The following is a 26401-nucleotide window of genomic DNA, read 5'->3' as shown; positions in this document are numbered from 1 at the left end:
CAAGAATTTCTGAAAATTTATTTCTGCCCTTGTATGACCTTGAAGACCATAGTATACTACATAGTTGAACTTGTCTTAATGCCCGCTCTCATATGATGTAAAAAGATATGGAGCATTCCATTTAAAAAAATTAAGGTCACCTTTGTTTCTCGAAAAATATTAAAAATACAAAAACTTTAGATGCTCTATTATATTACTAGTAAAATATACTACAACTTCCTCCTTTTCGGTTTTTTTCTCATGCTTACCGTTTACGAAAAAAACGATGGTACAAATTATCGCGAACACCCTGTATATGTATATTCACAGCACGAATAAAATATTCCACTAAGAACAGTAAAAAATTAGATGCCGTAGCTGTAGAATTAATTATTGACTAGTTGTAAAAGAAATACAGTTAAATTGAACTTTTATTTGTTATTGCTTTTACTATTAAAATATATAATTGTTATTGTAATTTTTTTTTCTTTTCACCTACTTGTAAGTTAACATTGTTAAATTACACAGTCAAAATCTCATATCAATATACCCTACGGTTCAAAAGTTATATCAAAATGTCACTGGATTTTTCAATTCCGACAACTGTGCGCCCCGGCCCTGGGTAGAGGGATAGAGGAAACGATGATAGAGGACTCGCGAACGAACGATTCAAGTGAAACGACCGACTGAATAATTGGCAACGGGTTTCGCGAGAAACGCCGCTTCCCGACCGGGGCGCCATGTAATCTGGATTAACAAGCTGTTTGACGTAGCCGTTTTATGCCGCCCACAAATCGAGTTACTTCTGAATGGAGTCGTTAGGGAATGCGTGTACACCCGTTTCGACGGGCGCCGCGACAGTGGTCGATTATTTTAAAAATTGGGACAAAAATCAGTATTAATTGTGAACTTACTTTATTGGCGAATACAGTAAATCCTCGATGAGTGTTCGAAGGCTCTGGGTTAGGTGTGGTCGATTATTTTAAAAATTAGGACAAAAATCAGTATTAATTGGGACCTTACTTTATTGGCGAATACAGTAAATCCTCGATGAGTGTTCGAAGGCTCTGGGTTAGGTGTGGTCGATTATTTTAAAAATTAGGACAAAAATCAGTATTAATTGGGACCTTACTTTATTGGCGAATACAATAAATGCTCGATGAGTGTTCGAAGGCTTCTCGACACTGATAAATAGAAGTCCGCTTAACGTTGACTTCTTAATGAGGAATCGCACAGTAATAGGACTTGGAACTTTGAATCCAATGATAGGTGTGTCAGCCGTATGTAAGTATTAGTTTGTGAAATATTTAATGTTCAGTGCTGAGGAGCCGTTGAACACTCATCAACGATTTACTGTAATAGAACTAAACATCGTAGATAAATATATCATTCCTGTAAAATAACTCGCACTCATCGAAACCTTACTGTATTCGTAAAATCTTTGAAGATATGACCTTCTGATGACCTTCACCAGGGTCGTTCCTGACGGGGGTGCAGAAGGTGCCCCCGCACCAGGGCGGCCAAATTTAGGGGCGCCGCAGATCGTTTATTATATGTAAAACTTGGACTAGTAAGAATAATAATCATAAGTTTCCCGATGCTTATGATCATTTTAGACCGACAGTCTTTGTAACAGTATCCGTATACTAGAAAGAACTATCTTTATGAACAGCTTAAAATAGCATATGAAATTTAGCCATATTTAGTGGATTAAATTCCTGTAGGTAATTAATAGTTGCTATTTATCACCATAACATCATTATTACAAACATTATGTGTTATTTTCATACTTATATGAGGAATAAAATATTCATTTTAAATAACACCATTTATTTTTTAAGGATCTATTTAAAATGAATATTTTATTATTATTATCATTATATGTATATAATAGTAAATACTGCATATCAAATTCTTAATTGAATAATATTAAATTAATAAGGGCGGCGAAACTGTTTTTGCACTCAGGTGGCCAACAGCCCAGGAACGGCCCTGACCTTCACTCCCATAGCCTAATCTCTCCCTTGAAATACTATAACTTTCTCTCGAAGTATTTGTCCGTATTATGATAAATATGAGAATAATTAACGGTGGCAACACATAGGTGGGACATCCTCTATACTTACACAGCCGACAATATGTCCGCCGCCATTACGGTGACATCATCGCGGATCACGGATCCAAACTAATTGAAACTGTAATTAACAATCGTGCAAATAAGTTGGCGGGGGGTTTTACGCTCGTCGAAACTTGCTGTTTTCGTTGGCCAGGTTCCTGAAGAGCGATACTCGATCGAAATTCGCCCGGCAGGGGTGACGACTGTTTAGACGCGCGACGGAATGAGCTGTCCCATGATCCACAGACTTATTTACAGATCCTGGGAGATGATTGAGGGAGTCGAAATGGTAGAGTGGTTTTAGAAATTGTTTGTGACAAAATACAAAGTCCTCGACACTTTGATAGTCGCGATTCTAAAGTCTTTTGTATGGGGTTCATAAAATGGGAATCCTACTTCTATGCTTCTTTATTAAATTTTCATTACAATCTCAGATAAAGAAGTTGTAAAAAATGACCTTTATTATTTTCTTCGCGATTACGACCAATTACAACTTTTTCAATTTTTTTCACCCATCATTCAGTAAACTAATGTTCTCAACTTCACAAAAGGACTCAAGTCACTTGGAGGGGTTGAAGGGTTGAAGGACTCAAGTCACTTGAAGAGTGTTCGAATACTTTTGTTACCAACTGTACACATCGGTATCACGAACATCCCTTGTTGTAAGTTAATTTTCAATTAAATCTTCCCATTGTGCGATTAAAACTTACGGACAGTAGTGTTCATTCGACGGGAAGAATTGTCGGTTTTTCTCAGCGGTCGGCCATAGATCAGAGCGCGAGTTGTAAATGGCGGGCGCACGTGAGCGACGTGTAAAGCTGCGTCTACTCTATATAACAAAATAGTGTTGCAGAACAAATTGTTAGACAACTTTGCTATATAACATGTTTTTATAACTTATTACAAGATCACACCTTTTGGACAAGTCCGTAACGAGTTTCTATAACATTCCGCATCCCATTATTAATAACAGCGTCACACTTGATGGTTAACATGTAACTTGCTATATAACACGAAAAATGTTATATAACATCATGTATAACATTTTTCTTTCTGTTCTTCCAACAAGTTTTATAACTTTGCTATACAGGGTGAACCACAAATCGTGATCAGTAGAGATTACTCTGTTATTAGCTGTCCGATCGAAAATGTTTTTATCAGGTATAGCATGGTTTCAAGAGAGCTTTAACATGATTATAGCAAATTCTTTGTCAACTCTGTTTTTTCATGATTTTTATTAATTATTATATAAAATAATAATAAATTAATAAAATTGACCAAAAATTTGCTATAATCACGTTAAAGCTCTCTTGAAGCCATGCTATACCTGATAAAAACATTTTCGATCGGACTGCTAATAACAGAGTAATCTCTACTGATCACGATTCGTGGTTCACCCTGTATAACTTGTTATGCTGCATAGTGTAGACGCAGCTTAAAGCATTTTCCCGCGATGATCGCGTCGAGTGCGGAGAACCAGCCGCGTCGCCGATGTTCTTACACGTTCCAGTAATGGAATACATTTTTGCGCACCTCTTTCGTTCTTCTCCCCCCTCCCCTCCCCCTCGTTTCTCCTCTCGTCGCCTGTTCCTCGCCTTTCGCCCCTCGTGGCTGGCTCGGTTCGAAATGAAAACGAGCCACGAAAGACTTTTGTACGCGGTCCCGTCACGTTCGATATTCGTGCGTTCTTTTATGCCGTCACGTTTTTCCCGTCCGACGAGGATTTCACGAGAGGAACGAACCCATCAGCGCCTTGCCGCTCCGTTTCAAAGCAGTGTCCATGTGACGTCGAAAAAATCGGTTTTCGATTTTTAAAAGTACGACGCACCCTACCAAAAAATCTCCAAAAAATTGAGGACAATACTAGTGATAATATATGTATAGCTACTATAATTATATAAAAGTAGTCGCTCTAAGGTTTACATAAGAAAAAATTTTTTTTCGGTATTATTTCGAGTTTTTGATTTTTCCCAATTAGGATTGTCAACCGAAAAATTGCAAAAAATTCTCAATTATGTGCCCCAGTGAGCACTACCTATCAGATTTTTTACAGATTTTTTTCATAAGATTAAATAGGAGGAATAGAGGGAAAACCGCATTATACGAATCTACCCTGTTACTAGTTAGTGTGATACATTGTTGGATATGTTTTGATTTCCTGTTTGTAATGGCAAACAAAACAATAGGGCTTTCTATTTAAAAAAAACGTTACCATTAGAAAAATCTCAGAAGATATGACCTTGAGATGACCTTCAATCTCATAGCCTAATTTCCCCCCTAACATACACTAGCTTTTTCCCGAACCATTTTTTTGTACCGTGACAAATGAGAGAATAATTAAGGGTGGCAGAATCAGGTGGAACACCTTGTATATAACGTGATAAGAATACACAAAAGCTACATGAAATTATTTCATTAGACAAGAAAGAGATCTAAGAATTATTATTCAAAAGGGTATAAAATACCCACGTTATGCATCCTAGGATTAAGAAACTGTGCAAACAGCTTTTCAGCATCTCAGAAAAGAAACCGATCGACTTAAATTAATTACACCGTGGTCACAGAGTCAGAGGCCGTCGAAAATAGAATTAACCGACCTGATTTCCCAGAAAACTCCATCCTGTTTTAATTTTGAACGACGCGACTAATAAGAATCAGTTCCCCCTCGTCTAAGTTTTATGTTGAAATTTTAAAACGTTCCAGATTGAATATACAACGAATATATATACATATATCGTATACAATTCGGATCGTGTGTTTAATTCCACTGGATTTCACGATTAAGTCGAGCCGACACGCGCCTGGATTTATCGACAGATCAGAAACGGGGGAGGACAGAAATCGTTAGAACAATATTTTTCTTCTCGTTAGCGCGACAAGATAAATTGTCCACGGTGTCCCTGAAAGTGAGGCTCGCGTGGGTGTTAATAAATTCAATGGGAAATTATTGAAAACTTCCTCTAAACATTCAGGATGGGCCACCCACGGATGTGGGGAGCCGTGACACGCGCCGTTGTTTAACCCTGTTCATAGGCGTCGACTGAACCTAATCGGTACAATGTTCGTTGGCAATGAATTTACGTGCTGGTGTCACGTTCGATCGTGACGTTTAAGTAAGTTGAATTCTACACGACATGAAATTTATAATATTAATTGTAGTTAAAATAATAATACCTGTTCGATCCATAAGGTCTGGTATACCATAGGACTGAGTACAGAAAATGCTGGAAATACAGTGATCCCTCGATGAATGCGACACGAACAACGGCGTTATTCTCACCACTGGGGGAGTCCTCCTCTGGAATCAATCAATTCAGAGTACACAGAAGCTAAGCAGAGGCTTGGCTTCGTGCAAACTTTTGAGCCTCACCACGAATGTTCCAAAATGGATCCGAGTTTGTTGCACTCATCGAGACATTACTGTATAGGGTAAATTATGATTGTGTATCAGCGACACCTAATACACATCACATTGGACTCGTCAGACGTGATTTAACCCTTTGCACTCGACCCCTCTGAAGGGACAAAATGTATGGGAAATTAGTAAATTCAACAAAGATTACTTTGGACCTATAAGGTCGAATATAGGCTAAGATAAGATACTCCAAACTCACGAGACTTGGTACAGACTATACTAAGCTCGTGACATCCAACATAGACTAGTTTAGACCTATAAGAGTCGAATATACGCTACTCCAGACTTGTGAGACTTGGTTCAGACTATTCTAATCCCACAAGATCCATTACAAATTATCTTAGACCCTTAAGTCCCAATACAGATCAATCCAGACACGTGGAACTTGATACAGAATATACTAGACTTGTGATGTCTTATATCGATTACCCTAGACCCAAGAGATCCAATAGAGAAGAATCTAGACTCGTGAAATATAATAGAAGCTACCCTAGACCCAAAGATCCAAGAAATCTCGATCAGAACAGGAACACATGCTCTAAACCCCTATCACCCGATATAAGCTGTTCTGGGTCCAATACAGACTGCTACGGACATCTCGAATCCCCAAGATTCCTTAAATCCCCGAGATCCCTGAGATCAATAACTGTCCCAGGTCCTCGGACATCCTGAACTTTTTGGGATTCCTGTAAATTGGATATATCCGCAGCAATTTATACCAGGTCTTGGGGACCTAAATTCCTGTGTATCAGGTTTCAAGAATCTGATACCGTCTGAATTGAGTTGTTTGTATCAGATCTGAGTATCCTAAGAATGTCTGTATCAAGTTTTAAGGATCTAGGGCATTTGTATTGGGTGGTCTATATCACATCTTGGAGCTCTCTCTATCAAATTTCAAGGATCTGAGACAATTTTTATTGGGCCATCTGTGTCAGATCTGAGGTGTCTAAGGCTCTCTCCATCAGCTTTTAATGATTCAAGATAGTTTGTATTGCGTTGTTTATATCAGGCCTGAGGGATCCAAGGTTCTCTCAATCAAATTTCAAGGATCTAGGGCAATTTGTAATGGGTCATCTGTACCAGGTCTGAGGGATCCAAGGCTCTCTCTATCAAATTTCAAGGATCTGGGACAATTTATTTTGGGCCGTCTGTGTGAGGTCCGAGGTATTCAGGGTTTCTCCCTATCATCTTTTAAGGATCTGAGAGAGTTTGTATGGGGTTGTCCACATCAGTTCTGTAGGGTCTAGGACTCTTTGGAACAGATTTTAAGCACCTAGGACAGTTTGTTGGATCTCTCGAGTTTAAGGTCGTCTCTATCAAATCATTGCAAAGTGGATGTAGTTTAAATCTGGTCGTAGATATCCAAGGTAGTCTGTTTCAGCTCTTCATGAATTTGGCACAGTTTGTATATGGTATTACATATTATTATCCAGGATAGTCTGTATCAGATCTTAGTGAATTTGAGGCTTTTCTATCTTGTCACACGTATTTAAGGTAGCCTGTAGTCTACTATGGGGTATCTTCTATCTGGTCTCATAGGACTAGGGTTCTCTGTACAAATTTCATGACTCAATCAGAGTTTGTACCCAAGTTCACAAGTCAAGGTCTACATCTATGGATTTCACGTGCCAATAGCAAGCATATATATCAGACTTCAAAGATACACAATACAGTAAATCATCGATGAGTGTTCAAAGACACTAATAAGGAAAGGTCCCCAGGTATAACGCTGACTTTTTAACAAGCTAAAGCCAATCATGTTAGTTTCAGTCGCAGACGCAATTATGAAAAATTTAATGTTCTCTTCCGTGGAGCCTCCGAGCACTCATCGATGATTTACTGTATACTTTCACCAACATGCCCAATCTGTCGAGAGCAGTGTACATCAAATCTCAAGGTGTTCTACACTAGAGCCACCAAAACTTCCACTAATTATCCTACAATAGAAATATTAAACTTTATTAATTTACCTCCATCCTTGGTCTAAACTCTTTAAAATGAAACCAGGGACAGGGAATCCACGCCGGTGGCTCAACAACAAAAAGAAAAAAGTATCTCTCCCCGTCGTCCGCGTGACGGCCCCTCCGTAAACGGAAGCCATGGATCTTTATTAAATCCACAAAATTTATGTCGAGGCGGTCGCGTGGCCGCCGAAACGTGCGTCGCATCGGTCTGCCCCGAAAGGGTATTTATCCCTCTACGCTTTTCAAGCGCATGATCCACGTTTGCGCCTGGCAAACGAATACCGTGGACCACCACTCTCTCTCTATCTCTTTCTCTATATCGTGCGACCCTGTACACGTAGATTCGCCCCATGTATCGTGTGTATTTTTTTTTTCTCTTTCTCTCTCCTATCCGACATCTTGCTGTTGATACGCCTCACCGTGTCCCCTCTGTCCGCCGCTGCTGCTCGTCAAACAAATCATTTTTGAATGTCCGTTTAATGAACGCGACATTTAATTTGCCCGTTCTCGCGAAACGCCCACGGCGGTACCGGCTTTTATGGTACCTCTGACTTCTCGACGGTGGAACCCCGGTCACGCGTTTGAGAAAGAGTTTTGTGAGCATTTTTTTTTTGTTCCCTTTTGTTGATTCTGCGACACAGTGAAACATTTTCTTTTTTTTTTTTATTGTTTCTCTCTCTTTGCTTTGAGGTAGAGGAGTTTCTGTGACGACGTTTCCACCGTGTATAGGCTTTTAATGATCCTTTTGTGGTTGTAATTATATTCTATGCTTCTTGAATGGATGCTTAGGCTGTAAATAAATGCAACTGAAATTTCCGTATTTTTAATGCTTGGAATGTTTCTAGTATTTGTAATATTTGTAATATTTGTGAAATTTGTGACATTTGTGATATTTGTGATATTTGAGATATTTGTGGTATTTGTGGTATTTCTGATATTTGTGATGTTTGTGATATTTCAATTTAATACTTTCAATATTTTCAATATTTTCAATATTTTCAATATTTTCAATGTTTCCAATATTTCCAATATTTCCAATATTTTCAATATTTCCAATATTTTCAACATTTACAATATTTTCAACATTTCTAATATTGTCAACATGTCTAACATTTCCAACCTTTCCAACACTTCGTAAATAAGGTTCTGGACAAGAAATTCTATGAAATCACCGAAAGCGTAATGCATATATTTTAATAAATGCTTGTAACATTATAACATCTTCAAGTTATCGTTTCTTTACTTTGAATCTTATTGTGTTAATGATTGAATTTAATTACAAAATTCTGTTCATGTTTATTTATACATGTATTATTTTTTTAATGATGCTTTTAATACAGAGGATCCATAATTGAGACAGGATCTGTAATTAGGACACACACTCTACAACGTCATCCGACATTAAAGTGTTAATAAATGAAATCGAGGAGGGATAAAAATGCACGGGACATGGCCGTTTGAATGCATTACGTGTTTCTTGACCCTTGACCTGTGTCCTCGGTGTCACCAGACTCGAGATCTTATATGCCCAAAACGCGATCAGGCAGCCGCGTGGGCGTTGACTCGGGAAGTGGTTATTTGAGAAAACGCTCTATACAACGATTCTACGTATCCGCCGAAGGAAACGGGGGACACCTAAAGATAGAAAGACTTTAATTACGTCCAGCCACGACGCGGCGCACAGTGGGACGAAATGGGTAAATGTCTGGACAATTTTTTATAAAATGTGTTTTTGTGTGAGGAATTCAACCATCGAAATAATTTTTTTACGACGCATTTGTTTAGATAATATATTTAAAAATTTGACCTTTGTCAGTAATTTATCTTGTTAAATAATTGAACCTGACAGTTTTCATTGTGTTAAATATGTGGTAGCTCTAAAAAGAGCTGATGTTATCGTTAGGGTAGTATTTCTAAAATCAAAAGACTGATACATAAAATAAAAATTCGTCTGAATTATTCCATATAATTTTTTACAATAATGAAATTATAAAAATTGTGCGAAACAAATTCAACAGCCGTATTTAAATAAATGGGAAGGAAATCGAATTGGCAGACGACATTATAGACACCGATTATAAACACCATTTATTTATAAGGCCGCAGGTTTTATGCAGAATGATTTTATATTTTCTTAATGTAGAAACTTTGGGGGTTAACGTGGCATGAATGGTTTTTCGGATCTCTTGGATTTTTTACTATATCAACAAAGACGTAAGAATTTTTTTAAAAGGTAAAATTTGAAAAGCAATCGTCGAATTCTAATTTTCTGAATGATAGTCAGTAGTCTCAATTCCATATGTAATTTTGTTCTTGGTGAATCGAAATTACCAGCGGTGTACAGGGTGTTCCATACCGTGTGATACTCATTTCACACGAAATCGATGAATATTGAGTTAAACAAGTGTCGTAGGTGAACGATTTCCGAACCTTTTGCCTACAAAACTGATTTTTTATTTGTAATTCGAATTAACAGCTGTATACAGGACGTTCCATATCGTTTGGTGCACATTTCGCGTGAAAGCAATGAAAGTGGCTCAAGTAACCAGGTGTCGTAGGTCAATAGTTTCCAACCATTTCGAATGTTATCTTATTTTTGTTTCGTGAATTAAAATCATTGTGGTGTACAGGGCGTTTCATACCGTGTGGTTCTCAGTTCATACAATATTCAGGTGAACAGGTGTCGTAGGTCAGTGATTTCTAACCATTTCATGTTACCTTATTTACTGTTTGTGAACTGAAATTACAGTGATATACAGAGTGTTCCAAAACGATTGATACCCATTTCGCTAAAGAAAAAAACAAGTAATTCAGGTAAATAGGTATCGTAGATCAGTGATTTCCAAACATTTAATCTGTAATATTATGGTTTTCCCCGTGAATTGAAATTACAGCAGTGTACAGGCTGTTTCATAACGTTTGGTATTCATTTCAAACAATATTCAGGTGAACAGGTGTCGTAGGTCAGCGATTTCCAACCATTTCATACATAATCTTATGTTCTCTCGGTGAATCGAAGTTACAAGCAATGTACAGGGCGTTCCATATCGTCTGGTACTCATGTCAAAAATTGAACGAGATCTATATTTGCATAAACATCCACTGTCTATTTGTCATTATCAAGTGACCAATAGCTGTTTACCCGTACGTTGCAGTTTATCAAAATTCCCTATTGATCTCACGCCGTTCGTTACGTCATCCGTGATCCATCCCGCCTAACCACCAATATTATCGAGATGATTTATTCGGAACTCTTCGAGTCCGCATACTTAGGTTATTACCGTCATAAATTCGAAACACGTCCCACGCGGTTGATACCCCGGGCCTGACCTACCTTGGGCTGAAATATGTGAAATTTCGCGGGACACCGGAAGTCCCTATAAAATATTTCTCCCGTCGTCGCCGTCGTTACCCTGATCGCTTTTTCCCCCTCCTACGCGTTCTTCGTTTCGCGTTGCCCCTTATCTCTCGTTTCTTATTTATATATTGTATACAGAGTGTTCCATTTGAACCTTGACACGCTATTATCTCCTGTACTACTCTTTATTTAAAAAAATATTTCAAGTAGAATTTACTTTGTTTCGAGGGGAATGTCCTTCGATTAGACTGCGCATGTTTATGTAAATATAGATTTCTGGGGGTTAATTTAGAGAAACTGGAATCAAACCAAGATCTGTTTACTTTATTTACTATTACACCACGGTCTAAAGAAAACAAAAACTTCTTTAAAATTTACCAAACTCTTAAGTACAGTGAATTTTAAAAAATGTATAAAATCTGTAAAAAAGAATGTGCTTCTGAGATTTCAGGGTGACCTTCGTCCTTGTTTAAATGGACACATTTATTTTCATTTAGGCAAACATGTAGCTCATTCTGTAACGAATTCATTGACCTATAATATATCGGTCCTTCAAGGTCATTGAAGGTCATTTATTACCGTTCAAAAAACTTCTTTTTCATGAGTACTTCGTCGATTCGGTCATAAACATAGTTACTTGTATAGTAAGTACTTTTGTAAGTTTTGAACGGCAATAAGTGACCTTGAATGACCTTGAGAGACAACATATTATAGGTCAGTGAATTCGTCACGGAATGGGTTCAAGGTTACCTTGATACCTCGAAAAAAATAAGATACAAAAAATTAAATTGTGTCCATCCAATGCGTCTCTTAAAATGATGTATAATTCATTAAAACGTTTTCTTATACAATCAATAGGTAACGAGTTATACAGGGTGATTATGTTAAGTGTGCTACCTAAATTCCTTGTGAACTGTTTGCTATAGGAAAAAATCTTTCAAGCAGAAGTTGTATGGTATATAAAGGGCTATACGATCTAACAATTAGTTTATTGCTACTTCGTTTGTTTAACGAGATATGAAAGTCACCTTGTTTTTTCATTGTAATGGGTAAAACTTGACTCTTCAGTTAAGAAGAGTGTTGGATTCTGAGTAAAAAATTATTAGGGTGTATAGGTCAAAAAATAAATAGTTACCAAGATATTATTCTCTAAACGATTTTTATTGCATGTGATGCTTGAATTGAAGATATCTAACGATTGTCGCAGAAATTAAGATACGCTTCCAATGATACAATGTAAACAATCAGGCAAGTTCAGTATCGTCGTTCGTGAACACCGACATACAATGTAAGTGTTATACGGACTTTACATTTACGAAAGTTTGTCATCATTTACTGACGAATATTTTAGTAATATTAGTTTTTAGACCCATACACCCTAATAGACTTTTACTCAGCATTCAACACCCTTTCTAATAGCAGGGTTAAATTTTACACGTTACAATGAAAAAATTCAAGGTGACCTTCATATCTTGTTAAAAAAATGAAATAGCAACAAACTAATCATTACATTGTATAGCCCTTTCAATACGATACAACTTTTGTTTGAAACATTTTTTCGCATAACAAACAATTCAAGTTGGCACCCTTATTAGAATCACCCTGTATAGTAGTTATTATTGACTCATCCTGTATATGTATTTCCTACAATTTTTTATTTCTGTGAAAATATCGCAAAACCGTTCCAGATCACGTTTACATTCTAAAAAAAATATGCGAATCGATTTTTAAATAATAAAGTTTTCTCTTTAAACAATCGTGAAAATTTCGATTACCAACATAACGGATTAATCGTTAGTTTCGAAGAATACAACTAAACAACCCCCCAGTAGAGAACAGTTTTAAGAGCCAGAAACTTGGATGACGAAGAGAAATGCGTGTAACTGTAACGGGTTGAATACATGGAGAAGTGATTTATAGCTATTAAACGAAACTCTAAACACTGTCTGGCGAGTCGCTGCTAAAGCTGCGTCTACACTACATAACAAAACAGTGTTATACAACAAATTGTTGTATAACCTTGCTATACAACATGCTTTTATAACTTGTTACAAGACTATACCTTTCAGACAAATTTGTAACAAGTTTGTATAACATTTTGCGTCTCATTATTAATAATGGCGTCACACTAGATAGATAACATATAACTTGCTAACCAAAAAGGTTACGTAACATCATGTTATATAACATTTCTCTTTCTGTTTTTCTAACAAGTTTTATAACTTTGCAATATAACATGTTATGTTATGCAGGGTGGGCCGGAAAACGTAGTACAGCCGGGCAGAGGGTGATTCTACGTTAAAAAATAAGAAAATATTTTGATGCTAAAGCTGCGTCTACACTATATGTGCATAGCTAAACTGTGTTATACAACAAATTGTTGTATAACTTTGCTAAACAACATGTTTTTATAACTTGTTACATATACCTTTTTTGGTATATAGTGTAGACGCAGCTTTAGCACCAAAATATTTTCTTCTTTTTTAACGTAGAATCACCCCCTGCCCGGTTGTACTACGATTTCCGGCCCACCCTGTATAGTGTACACGCAACTTAAGTCTGCAACCCACCAGAGATATCGCGCACCGCAGGGCAATACACTCTCTCTAGTCGACACGTAGCATAATGGAACACGCCGGAAGACAAATGCATTTCTCGATACGAGACATTAAGAAACTCGTTACGCGACCACAGTGTGAAAATAGCTTCGAGAGAGGTCCTTGGTATCGGTTCACCTCTGTTGGTGTGAGGCTCGGAGCGTCTTCCTTCTACCTTTAGTTTATGACCGCTTGTTTTTGCCGTGGTTAAAAGACCAGTAGGGGTGTTCGATTTATTTAAAAAATTGGTTCTCGAATCAATTGTTGCATCGAATCATGGGAATCGATTGCCTTAAAAAATCGAAACCAAAGAATCGATATAAAAATTGTAAAAAATTATATATAGAGTGTTCCATTAAAACAGGCCACCTAAATATTTTCTCTATCTGTGATCATAGGAGAAATATTTTTTACGTAATTTAAATGGTTCCAAGAGACGAATCAGATGGTGGAAAAAATTATATAAGTGAATTTTAAATTTTTAGGGTTCAAGATCATTTCAAGGTCATACTATTATACATGGAGAAATGCATAATAATATTGGCTGTAGCATACAACAGGAAAAATTATGTGCATAATACGTAAAGAAAACATGGGTGACCATGAATAAATCATTAAAAAATGACACTTATAAACAATTAATAAATTAATAATATTGGGTAAATATTACCCAAATATTACCCACGTGACTAAAATCATAAATAAACTTCTAAATCCTCCCAGTAATACAAAAAGGACAGTTGAAATCTCTACCACCCAATACAATACACAGGCCGAAATTTCTATAAAGTCACCAATTTTTTTATGAATTCTTATAATTATTCTATATCACTTAAAAATTTGTGTTTGGTCGCATGTTGGGATTAATTAAAGAAAGCGTACACATTGGCTGCAAAAACTAAATGTACCATTTATTTAAAAAAGAAAAAAAAATATAATTCAACAGAAAAAAGACTGCGAAATTTCTATAAAGTTTTTACGTAAGTAAATTTGAAATTAACAATTGTTTTTCACTATTTCTATATTAATACCTAGTATAATCTCCATTTTTTAGAGTGAAAATACAAAAACAGACACGACGGAGCAATAAAATTGGTGGTATTTTGAAAATATTTATGAAAATAAAGATAACTTTTTAGAAATTTCGGCTACTGTATTTTCAAAATACCACCAAATTTATTGCTCCATCGTATCTGTTTTTAACTTCCATTAAAAAACATTGAGGTTACACCAAGTGTTAATATAGAAATAGCGAAAAACAATTCTTAATTTCAACGTTACTTACGTAAAAAGCGAATGACTTTATAGAAATTTCCTTGTTTGTTGTCTATTGAATTATATTCCTTTTAAAGTAAATATATTTATTTTTTGAAACTGATGTGAACGCTTTCTTCAATTAATCCGAAAATGCAACCAAATAAAAATCTTTCATTGTTAAGGAATAATTATAAGAATTTCGACCAGTGTAGGTCACCTAGACGGTCACGAACCGTCCATAGATTCGCAAAGCCAGCCAGGTAGCAACACGTTTCGCGTGTCGTATCTGGTCGCGATTAATGCGAATTAATGAGACTTATCAAATACGACCGCGCGGCGAGCCAGGGTTTTTTTTTGTCCTATGGCCGAAGCAACAGCTAGTAGGGGCGGTTTACCTGTGTGTTTGTGAAGGGGTAGTTTGCCAGGAAGGGTTCGATGGTAGGCGGGGATAAGGACGGAGAAACGGTACGACCGCGAGAGGGGACGGGAGTTGTTTGGAAGGGGGTGAAAAGGTGGGAGAGTGGAAAGAGAAGGAAGGTCGAACGGTGGCGATGCTGGATCGTTCGGGGTAGCGAGAGAAAGACGGAGGATGTCTGTCGTGGCGGTAGTAGTAGCAGCAGCGTACACGGCGTTTTAACTCGCGGGGAAAACTCTGAGAGCACGAGCTCTCGGGTCCCTCAGTCGCGTGTGACACGCGGCGTTGCTCGGTGCGCGTCTGAGGCTTCGGTCGGAACTGGGTATGATCGATCCGTCGATCTACATTGGAAAACAGTGTCGGACTTTTGAAGGCTTTCGTGCGGTCTACAGTGTATCGATCGTCGATCGTTTTCTACAATTGAACGCTTCTTTTGAGGACAATTTAAAGATTGTTTGAAGAGAGTTTGGAGAGAATATAAAAATAGTTTATAAAGTAATTCTTGTTGCTTGCGACGAGCATTTTTCTGCAATTGCGTGTGACATAAACAATTTTGCAACTTTGTGTCTTGTAGAGTTGGGAGAAGTATATGTTTCGTGGTAATATTTGTTGGTTGCAAAGAGTATTTTTTTGGCGGTTTTGTGTAACAGACATTGTTGCAATCTTTAATAATGTAGGATTGGGGAGTAAGTGAAAAGTGTCTGTTTTGTAATAATTCTTGTTGGTTTGCGAACACTACTTTTCTGCAACTTTTGTGCAACATAGATAATATTGCAATTTTTAATAATGTAGAGTTGGGAAGTAAGTGAAAAGTGTCTTAATTCATGTTGATTGCAAAAATTATCTTTTTGGCAAATTTTGTACAACATAGACAATTTTGAATAATCTAAGCCTGGGAGTAAGTGAGAAGTAACTATTTCGTAGTAATTCTTGTGATTCAAAAGATCATGTTTCTCCAATTATCTCTAACATAAACAATGTTACAATTTTTACTAATTTAGATTGGGGAGTAGTGAGAAATAGCTGCTTCATATGTAATTATTTAGGTTGGAAACATCATGGTTCTGCAATTTTCTCTAACACAGGCAATGTTGCAATTTCTAATAATGTAGAATTGGGGAGTAGTGAGAAGTGCCTTTCATAGTAATTCTTATTGGTTACAAAGATTATTATTCTGCAAATTTTACACAGCACAAACAATTTTGTGTGATCTAAGGTGGGGATTAGTGACACATTTGTATTTTCTAGTGGAGTGTAAGACGCGAACGGAGATAGCGTAGATCAAGGACGATCGCAGTGTGACGCGAATGATCGATGGGTAGGAGCGAGATCCCAGCCGGTTGCGCGCGAGAATTATAAATTCCCGTGAAATTATAAATCCCCCGTCGGCGGAATATTTCATTCCTGGGCCCGGGTCGGAACGGCTCGCTCGGGGGAACCGATACTTCGGTTTTGAAGGATTTATACGATGCGCCCCGATAGATCGGACGAGATACGTCGTCCCACGTTTTTGCCGAGCACAACGCCACGCACGAAAAATCCTTCGAGTACATAGAATCTGTACAACGTATCTCGAGAGCAGGTGGAAACTAACTCGACAGAGACGCTTGACAAACCACACTGGCAAAATTCCATCAAAATTGGAAACGACTGGAAACAAAGTTTAATCGAGTGTCTTGTATCAAATCTTAAACCACACTGGCAAAATTCCATCAAAATTGGAAACGACTGGAAACAAAGTTTAATCGAGTGTCAAATCAAATACATCGCGTTGTATCAAATCCATACATCGTTTTAGCAAGTGGACTCGAATATCAAATCAAACACATCGTTCCTGAAAAAAATACACTCGATTGTCAAGTCAAATACATCGAGTCCCATCAAATACACATCGTTTCAGAGGCAAGAGAAATCGAGTGTCAAGTCAGATACATCGAGTGGAGTCGAATACACATCGTTTCAGAGGCAAGTGAAATCGAGTGTCAAGTCAAATACATCGAGTAGCATCGAATGCATACATCCTTTTAGCAAGTGGACTCGAATATCAAGTCAAACACATCGTTTCTGGAAAAAATACACTCGAGTGTCAAGTCAAATACATCGAGTACCATCAAATACACATCGTTTCAGAGACGAGTGAAATCTAGTGTCAAGTCGGATACATCGTTTTTGAAAAAAATACACTTGAATGTTAAGTAGACATATCGAGTCGAGTCAATTACATATCATTTCAGAACCAAGTACACTCGATTTTTAAGTCAAGTACATCATTTCAGAGGCACATACACTCAAATGTGAAATCAAATGCATCACGTACCAAGTCGAATAAATCAAGTATTAAATCAAATACCTCTAGTGTGAAGTCAAAAACACCGAGTGTCCATTTAAATATATCGTTTCAGATGTAAATACACCCAAGTTTCAAGTCAAATACATCAAGTAGAGTCGAATACATCGTTTCAAATATAAGAACACTCGATTATCAAGCGAAATACATGGTTCCAGAGATAAATACATTGATTATTAACTGAAATACCTTGAGTGCAAGTCAAATACACCAAGTACCCAGTCAAATACATCGTTTAAAAGGCAACTACACTCGAGTGTCCAGTCAAATACATCGAACAGAGGCAAATACACTTGAGTATCCAGTCAAATACATCGTTTCAGAGGCAAGTATATTCAAGTGTCAAGTCAAATAAATCGAGTACACTCGATACATCGTTTCAAGGACACAGCATTAAAACGCCAAAAGAAAACTAACAAACTTTCGAAAAGTTCAAGAAAGTCGAAGCCGTTTCGGTGCGAATGGAACCGAGCGAAATCTTTAGATTAGAGAAACAACGGAATTAACGATCGAGGATAAATCGTACGAAACTGAAACCGAACGTATACACTAATGAAGCCGAATTGGAGTCGAAGAAGCTAATCCGAGGAAGATCCAAGATCCACAGAGGATCTGGCCGATGACCTCCGAGTGAATGTTTAATCGTCCCGGTCGGTGTTTCGCCGAGTGAATCGATTCGGAATTGCATTGTCGAGGAAAATTGCAGCCGAACGGGAGAAAGTTGCACGGAACGAGAGGAATCATTTCGATCGTTGTGGAGACGGAGGAAGGACCGAGAGATCTTTGAGTTCTTCTCGAGCGTAACCGCGTGCCGGAAGTGTGCAGTACTGTTCTCTGATACGACGTGGTCGCTTTCCCTGGCAATCTCCATGGAACAACGATACGAATCTATCGAAGAAAATAAAACTTGGATCGATTAAGAAGATGATTATTGAAGATTGTGTGTTCCACACACACACATATGTGGTGTGACGCTCGAAAACTTCTGATCAGAACAATTTGCTCTGAATTTTAGCAATTGTTTTTCTACGGTTTATCGTGATCGTGTGGACATACTCCTTTGATCGATCGACAGGATTAACGTGGATTTTCAATTTCTTCTTTTATGACGTTCACGTTTTAAAGGCTGATCGACGTGTAAATATGTGAAGTCTTTTTGTCTTTTTCTCTGGTGACAGTCGACATTAAGATAAAAATTGGATAAAGTGTTAAAAAAAATAATAACTGCTGATTCAAATTTACGTGACTCTTCGAACATTTGCAATACAAGAAAATAAACCGTAATTTCTTATCTGATGATATTCGAAAAGTTGGCTTTTTCTCTGGTGACATTCAATGTGAAGATAAAAATTCGATAAAGTGTTAAAAAAAATAATAACTACTGATTAAAATTTACGTGATTCTTCGAACGTTTGCAATACAAAGAAATAAACTGTAATTTCTTTTCTGGTGATATTCGAAAAGTCAGCTTTCTCTGGTGACAACTGAACAAAAAATAAAGTGTTAGAAAATAATTCTTCGAGCGTTTCCGATACCAAGAAATAAAATTGTAATTTCTTCTCTGGTAACCTAGAGAAAAGAACGTTATACGGTGGATTTTATACGGTGACTGAAATTTATAAAAAACTTTCGATAAAAAAGATTCTTCGTTTAATAAAATCGAGTTTCATCTCTGGTGATATTCAATATGGTTGATCTCAGAAAGAACAACGCTGTGTGACTTGTTCGAAATTAATGGTGAATGTTTGAAACAGTTTTCACGTACGAAGATTAAAAATTTTTGTGAGATCGTAAAAACCGTGTCGATCGTTTTTTAAAGAAGACAAAGAGTGAACGTTTCCATCGAGGATGTCGCGATCAAAGTCGAACCGATAGTGCCACGTGAAAATTCGAGGAATCTTCCGCCCCTTTTTCGTTCGATTTTCTTCGTCGAGGAAGCAAGATGCGGGACAAACTTGCATTCGGTGTAAGTTCGCCCAAAGTATTGAAATCTGTTATTTGTTTTACAGAATGTCTTGTAGGTGTTAATTTATCAAATGAAACGTAAAGAACCAAATCCTTATGCATTATTATTTTTGTGACTGGACTGCGGAAGAATTCATGCAAATTCATGATTTTAGATACAAATATGTAACGATTAAAATTGAACACAACTTGAATGATCAAAATTTGAATAATCCATAAATAGTATTTGTCTTGTTTTAAATCTTTATTGTATTGCGTTCTCAAGTTACACGGTGCTATAATAAGACAATGCATATAATAAGAAGAAACGATAACATCAAAATGTCTGATTTCTTCGGTACAAAAAAACGTGAGATTCAAAAATCGAAATTAATATTAAAATATTCGAAATTATATTTTTTTACTGTAAGTCCAATTCATATCTAACTTTTGTAAGACATTTTCTATGGATGATAAAAAAAAATTTTTCGCTTAATAAGATCGTGTGGAAACACTCCTTTCATCGATCAACAAGATTAATGTGGATCTTTAATTTCTTCTTTTATGACGTTCGCGTTTAAATGACCGATCGACATTCAGATTGCAAAATGCAGTAGAAAAGGAATCTTCTTCGACAAATGTGTGAAGTATTTTTGTCTTTTTCTCTGGTAACATTCAATATGAAGACGAAAATTGGATAAAGTGTTAACAGAAATAATAATTAGTATAAAAATATTCGAAAATATATTCTTTAATATACGTCTAATTAATATCTAATTATTGTCAGCAAGGATCTGTAATTTCACTGATCTGAAATAGATCATCACGTTTTCAGCGGAGAAATTCCAATATTCTCTCCATAAATAAATAAAAAAGAAACAAACATAGGTTTGTTTAATATCGACATTTTCGACTTGAAAATAACAAGATACAACAGATATATCAGTCGTATTATGTTGAAATAACGATTTAAGGATCTGGGCATTAAAGGGTTAAGGTGGCTCACGCAAATTTTCAGTAATTCTAAATTTGGTCGAAAATTCAACAGAACATTCTTAAAAGCTTCAACTTTCGATTGCTACCAAAAAATCGCACGGTCAATAATAAAAGTATTGAAAAAGAAACATTATAAAAATTTCTTCTGAACACGAGCCTTATGGAACTGTAGTTAATACTGAGAAGTTAATCACTTCTTCTTTATTTACAACAAATATTTTCATAAAAAATTGTGTGGTTACCGATTGTATTACGGAGATTATGATGGCACAGAAAAAAGATATGTTAACGCTCAAATAAAACTAAAAATTAAGATCAAAGTATGCAAACTTAGATTTCAATGCATTTGGTAGTATCTTCTATGCATGTGTGTTCCAATTTTTTCAAAAAAATTAAAGAAAATTAAATTGTTGACAATAAGGGACAAAATTTTTATTTTTCCATTTATTTGTAATTTTTTTGTCCATTTCAGTATTTCTAAGTTATTTCAAACATTAATCATTCGAATTAAATTGGTGAAATTGATGAAAAGTAACGCGAGCTACCTTAAACAAGGAAAATAGATTTTAACCTTATTATGATTTAAGTTAGCGAAGGTAATCCAATTGCGTGAGTATCATACGAATGATGTGATTTACAGTCGGGGGTGCCGGACATGCACGAGACACTGTCTAGTTTTCCGGAACAGTTCGGAGATGGGCCGAGGAAACCGGAAATAAAGCCGGAACCGGCGAAGGAGTCGGACAGTACGTCGGATAACCTGAAGTGCGGCTGGTTCTGGTTCAGGCCCCTGTACCTGCAACGATTTCGAACCGCGAAATGGGCGCTTTTCTGGTTGTGTTGGACAGGCGCGATACAAGGTACGTGATTTCACCATAATCTTCAGACCCGATTTCGTTTCGAAATCAGAAATTAAGGGGGGGGATTCTCGTGTAACAGCTCTAAAAGCCAACTGATGTTTGTGAACTTTTTCTTTTGAGAAAACTATTGACAATATGAGAGTAAACGATCTTGAAATATAAGACGCCATCATTAAATTGTTTAAAGAAATTTTTTTTTCTTACAATTCTTATTATTATATCTTGGATATTATGCAAGAGTTGTGATGCTTTCCGACGATGTAACCATTGTTGGAGTTCAATGTAAGTACCAACCCATACAGCGACACACGTTAGACGATTTTTGTGTCGTACGTTGATTTCTTCCCATACGTTGATTTCCCTCTATACGTTAATTTTTATCCCTTTTTTTTTCCCTACTTATTGCTTTTTCTCCCTATACGTTGATTTCTCCCTCTATGTTTATTTTTCCCTATATGTTGATTTTTCGCAATACGTTGATTTCTTCCTATACGTTGATTTTTCCCAATACGTTGATTTCTCCGTATATGTTGATTTTTCCACACACGTTAATTTTTTTTCCCTACTTATTGCTTTTTCTCCCTATACGTTGATTTCTCCCTCTATGTTTATTTTTCCCTATATGTTGATTTTTGCAATACGTTGATTTCTTCCTATATGTTGATTTTTCCCAATACGTTGATTTCTCCCTATATGTTGATTTTTCCACACACGTAGATTTCTCCTTATACATTGACTTTTCCCCATACGTTAATTTCTCCCCGTATGTTTTCTCTCTATACGTTGATTTCTCCCTATATGTTGAATGTTCCCCATACGTTGATTTCTTCCTCTATGTTAATTTCTCCCAATACGTCGATTTCTCCCTCTATGTTGATTTGTCCCTATACATATATTGATTTCTCCCTGTACGATGATTTTTCTCCCTACATGTTGATTTCTCCCTATACTTCGATTTTTCCACACACGTCGACTTCTCCTTATACGTTGAATTTTCCCCATACGTTGATTTCTCCCTCTATGTTAATTTCTCCCTATATGTTGATTTTTCCCAATACGTTGATTTCTCCCTCTATATTGATTTCTCCCTATACGATGATTTTTCTCCCTGTACAATGTTTTTTCTCCCTATACGTTGATTTCTCCATCTATGTTTATTTTTCCCTATATATTGATTTTTCGCAATACGTTGATTTCTCCCTATATGTTGATTTTTCCACACACGTAGATTTCTCCTTATACATTGACTTTTCCCCATACGTTAATTTCTCCCCGTATGTTTTCTCTCTATACGTTGATTTTTCCCTATATGTTGAATTTTCCCCATACGTTGATTTCTCCCTCTATGTTAATTTCTCCCTATATGTTGATTTTTCCCAATACGTTGATTTCTCCCTCTACATTGGTTTCTCCCTATACGATGATTTCTCTCCCTGTACAATGATTTTTCCCCCTACATGTTGATTTCTCCCTATACTTCAATTTTTCCCACACGTCGATTTCTCCTTATACATTGACATTTCCCCATACGTTGATTAATCCCAATATGTTAATTTTTCCCCTTAATCTACCGCCGATTGACTCGATATTGCTCGGCGTTACTAATAATCGTGCACCCATTCGAATGCAATTTCGGAAGCTTTCGACGACTGCGTGACTGTTAGGGATAGGGGGATGGGGGTAGATTCGGTGACTGACGACAACCGGAAATCGAGTTTTCCGGGCCGATAGCAGGAGGTTGACGCACGCTGGAGGGTAGCGGGTCGTCGAAAGGAAACCGATCGACGAAGGGCGAACGGAACACGAAGGTTGTCGAACGATTGGTAGGGGTATAATCAGGAGGTGAAATGGAAGGGGCTAAGCATCGGAGCGCAGGGTACTTAGTTTAAATAAGTTTGTTCGTCCCCCCCCCCAACCCCTTCATCTCCCTCTGCTTCTTTGACACGGGGTTACGGCAACAAAAGAAATCGTCTTGTGGAGTCGTTCGTGCCTTCTCCGTGGCCGATGGGATTGAACAAATTGCTGGACAATGGCCCGCCGGGGGCAATCGTCTCTCCGTACATTCAAGTCCGGACTGTGGTTCGTAATGCGTGCGCGTGTATGCTCGCGTGGAGTTTTTAGTTTTTAGGCCTTATTTCCACTTGTCACTAGAGATAAACCGATAGGGAAAAGGCCTAATTACTGACAATTTAAGAAATGACACTGACATTATTACACAATTTTTATATTAATTCACCAAAATCATGAGTTCTTATTTGTATTTATTATTATTTAATATGTTTTACTGATCCCCGGGGATCATTTTATACACATACATTACAAAATTAATCCTTAAGTATGCCTTCAAAGGAATGTGAATAAAAAATATAATTGATCACGTAGCTAAATTTTATTTAAGCCAATGATATGATAGATAGACTAACTTACAAAAACTACTTTACTTTTATTTAAATAATGAGCATTTGTATTTTTTATATACATTACACCTTAAAGGGATCTTTTTAGACACCTTTCCCCTACAATGTAATATAGACGAAAATTAATAAAATACACGATTCATAACAGAATTCCCAGAACTTTAAAAATATCTTCTGTATTTTGTGGTCGCAAGTGGAAACGAGGCCTTACGCGCGGGCGATGATTGTATGGTGTTGGTACAGAGAGGACAATCCGGGGCAGCTGGAGGAACGAATTGTCCGACGACGACGGGGCACACTCGGCCCGGGTTTTAATTAAAATTCTCCTATTAGCGGCACAATGGGAAACGAAGGTGGTTAATTTTCCGGGTAGACGGTCTTCCCCCCGGATACGGTGTGGTTTGAGCAGCCTACTTGCGGGCGCGATCATTCGATAGGTGTTATTTAAATAGCATGGGAGGGTGACGGTACGACTCCAATTGGAAGCTGTTTCTGGAATTTATGTTCCTTTTTTTTTCTTTCTCTGATAAGTTAGAATTTTTAAGTAGGTTAAAAATTATGGTCACTTCAAAATTGGCCATATGAAAATTTATTTAAAGCTAGTACTGCACGGTTCAACCGGTTCAGCTGGTGTGCTTCAACGGAGTTAACTTCGATTAATTTTCATGTGGACAATTTTGAAATGATCATATTTTTGAAAATTTTGTTGATAAGGAGGACAACTGAGACTATATTTTCAGCATTTTTCAAATTTTTCTATAGTGTAGTGTCTCGCTATTATAAAATTGCATTACTTTAAAATAATTGCAAAATAAATGGTTCAAGAATATTTGTTTTTAATTGAAACAATTTATATTAGGTACTCTTATGTCTCCACTGTAATCACCCACAAAAGTCATTTTGATCAGTTTCTTAGTTCAAAAGTTATAATTTATTACTCGGCCAGTCGAGTCGAGCGGTACTAACAACGTTAACTTCAATTTTAAAGTGTGCATATTTTTTAAAATTTGTCTACAAAGAGGACAAATACGACCACATCCTGATTTTGTCTAAATTTTTCTATAGTGCCCTACTAATATCAAATTGCACTTGATTAAAACAATTACGAAATAAATAATTTAGAAGATACTGTTTTCAACTGAAATAATTTTTATTACATTCTCTTATCTCCCCTCTCTAGGTACAAACAAAACTCATTTTGATGAGTTTCTTAATTTAACAGCTATAATTTATTGAACAAACGTTGACACTATATTTCAAACAGCTGTGAAATCAGCAATTTAAAAAATTTTCCGAAACTCCTTCGAACTACGTTTATACTATAACATATCCAAGATACAAGAAAACCTGAGTGCAATGACCCATTAATAATTTCTTAAATTTACTACAGCCTAAACTAGCGAAATCGATCAGGAAGTTTCAACGTTCTTCAAAAATAGATTCTCCCGAGGTCGTACTTCCAGTAGTTCTCCGTCGACATTCTTCGGATGTAACATCTAAAAATGAAACATTCGAGTACAATCAACGATATTTTGAAACTCGACCCCAAGAGTAAATCCGCGTGGCGCGCGTAAATGAATCAGAAGGGTAAACCGATTGAATTAGGTCTCCCCCTGCGCAGCCGTGATCTGCTCACCCTCGAAGAAAATCATTCCCTCGGACGTAAATCTATCAAACACTTCTTTCTCACGAGCATACAGTGGGTAAAAAAAAGTATTCGTAGACCCATTAAAACAGGACAACTCATTCAAAATTGGACCAAGTGACTTGAGTTTCTTTTTGAAATTAGAAGGATTAGTTTACTAAATAACGTGCACAAAATTTTTGAAAAATTTCCGACTTTTCAGAATGTCGAAGACAATAGTAAATGTCGTTTTTATAACTTTTTTGTCTGAGACTGTAATGAAAATTTAATAAATACATTTCGAGGATTTATGTCAGTTATATAGATGCTGCAACTTTTATTGAAATCGATTAATACCGAAACGAGTAACAGGCATCGAAAGATGTAAGAATCGTTAGATATACTACAGTTCTAGGTGAAAAGTCGCTAAAAACTGCGATTTTCAATATTTTTAACCGTTTGTATCTCATAACAACGTTAACTGATTTCGATGAAATTTTCAGCATGCATATAACTAATATAAATCTAAGCAATGTATTTGTTAACTTTTCATTACAAGTTCAGGTAAAAAAGTCGCAAAAAGCGACCTTTATTATTTTCTTCGCGATTCCGACCAATTGCAACTTTTTCAACATTTTGTTAACACATCATTTAGTACACGAATCTTTCTAACTTCACAAAGAAACTCAAATCACTTGGACCAATTTTGAAAGAGTTGTTCTGTTTTAAAGGGTGTACGAATACTTTTTTTACCCACTGTACATACATGCTAATCGCTTCTTAATCGAACAGCCGGCATGTGCGTTTGTCAGGGCAAACAGCCGTTCGACCAACAAAAGCGAAAAATTCGTTATTTTAACAGTCGCAAAATTGGCTTGGATGAATGCACCAGTAAATATTATGAAAATAAGTAAAATTAAGGTATTAAAATATGTTGGTGATTAAATACTGAAATTTTTCAATTCCTTTTTTCATATTTAAACAATTTTCGCGCCATTACCACTATGGATCAGAAACTGAAATTCCACGATGAAAATCGAAATTTCCTTTCTTGTTGGAAATGGTACAGTATGGTATGAAATGTAGTTGTCAGCAGATAATTAATGAGTTTA

The 26401-nt window shown here is 36.6% G+C and overlaps 1 protein-coding gene across 1 annotated transcript in view; it reads left to right on the top strand.

The window, feature by feature from the left end:
• Positions 1 to 26401, top strand: part of LOC107187722 (solute carrier organic anion transporter family member 4A1) — a 60023-nt gene that overhangs the window by 11351 nt on the left and 22271 nt on the right. Inside the window, exon 2 of the mRNA XM_015575879.1 lies at positions 21029 to 21248. Coding sequence (XP_015431365.1) covers positions 21029 to 21248 — 220 coding nt within the window. The remainder of the gene's footprint in view (positions 1 to 21028; positions 21249 to 26401) is intronic.

The sequence above is a fragment of the Dufourea novaeangliae genome, unplaced genomic scaffold, assembly GCF_001272555.1.
Source record: "Dufourea novaeangliae isolate 0120121106 unplaced genomic scaffold, ASM127255v1 scaffold101, whole genome shotgun sequence".
In the NCBI taxonomy this organism is placed as follows: domain Eukaryota; kingdom Metazoa; phylum Arthropoda; class Insecta; order Hymenoptera; family Halictidae; genus Dufourea; species Dufourea novaeangliae.
This window is presented reverse-complemented; position numbering and strand designations above follow the sequence as displayed.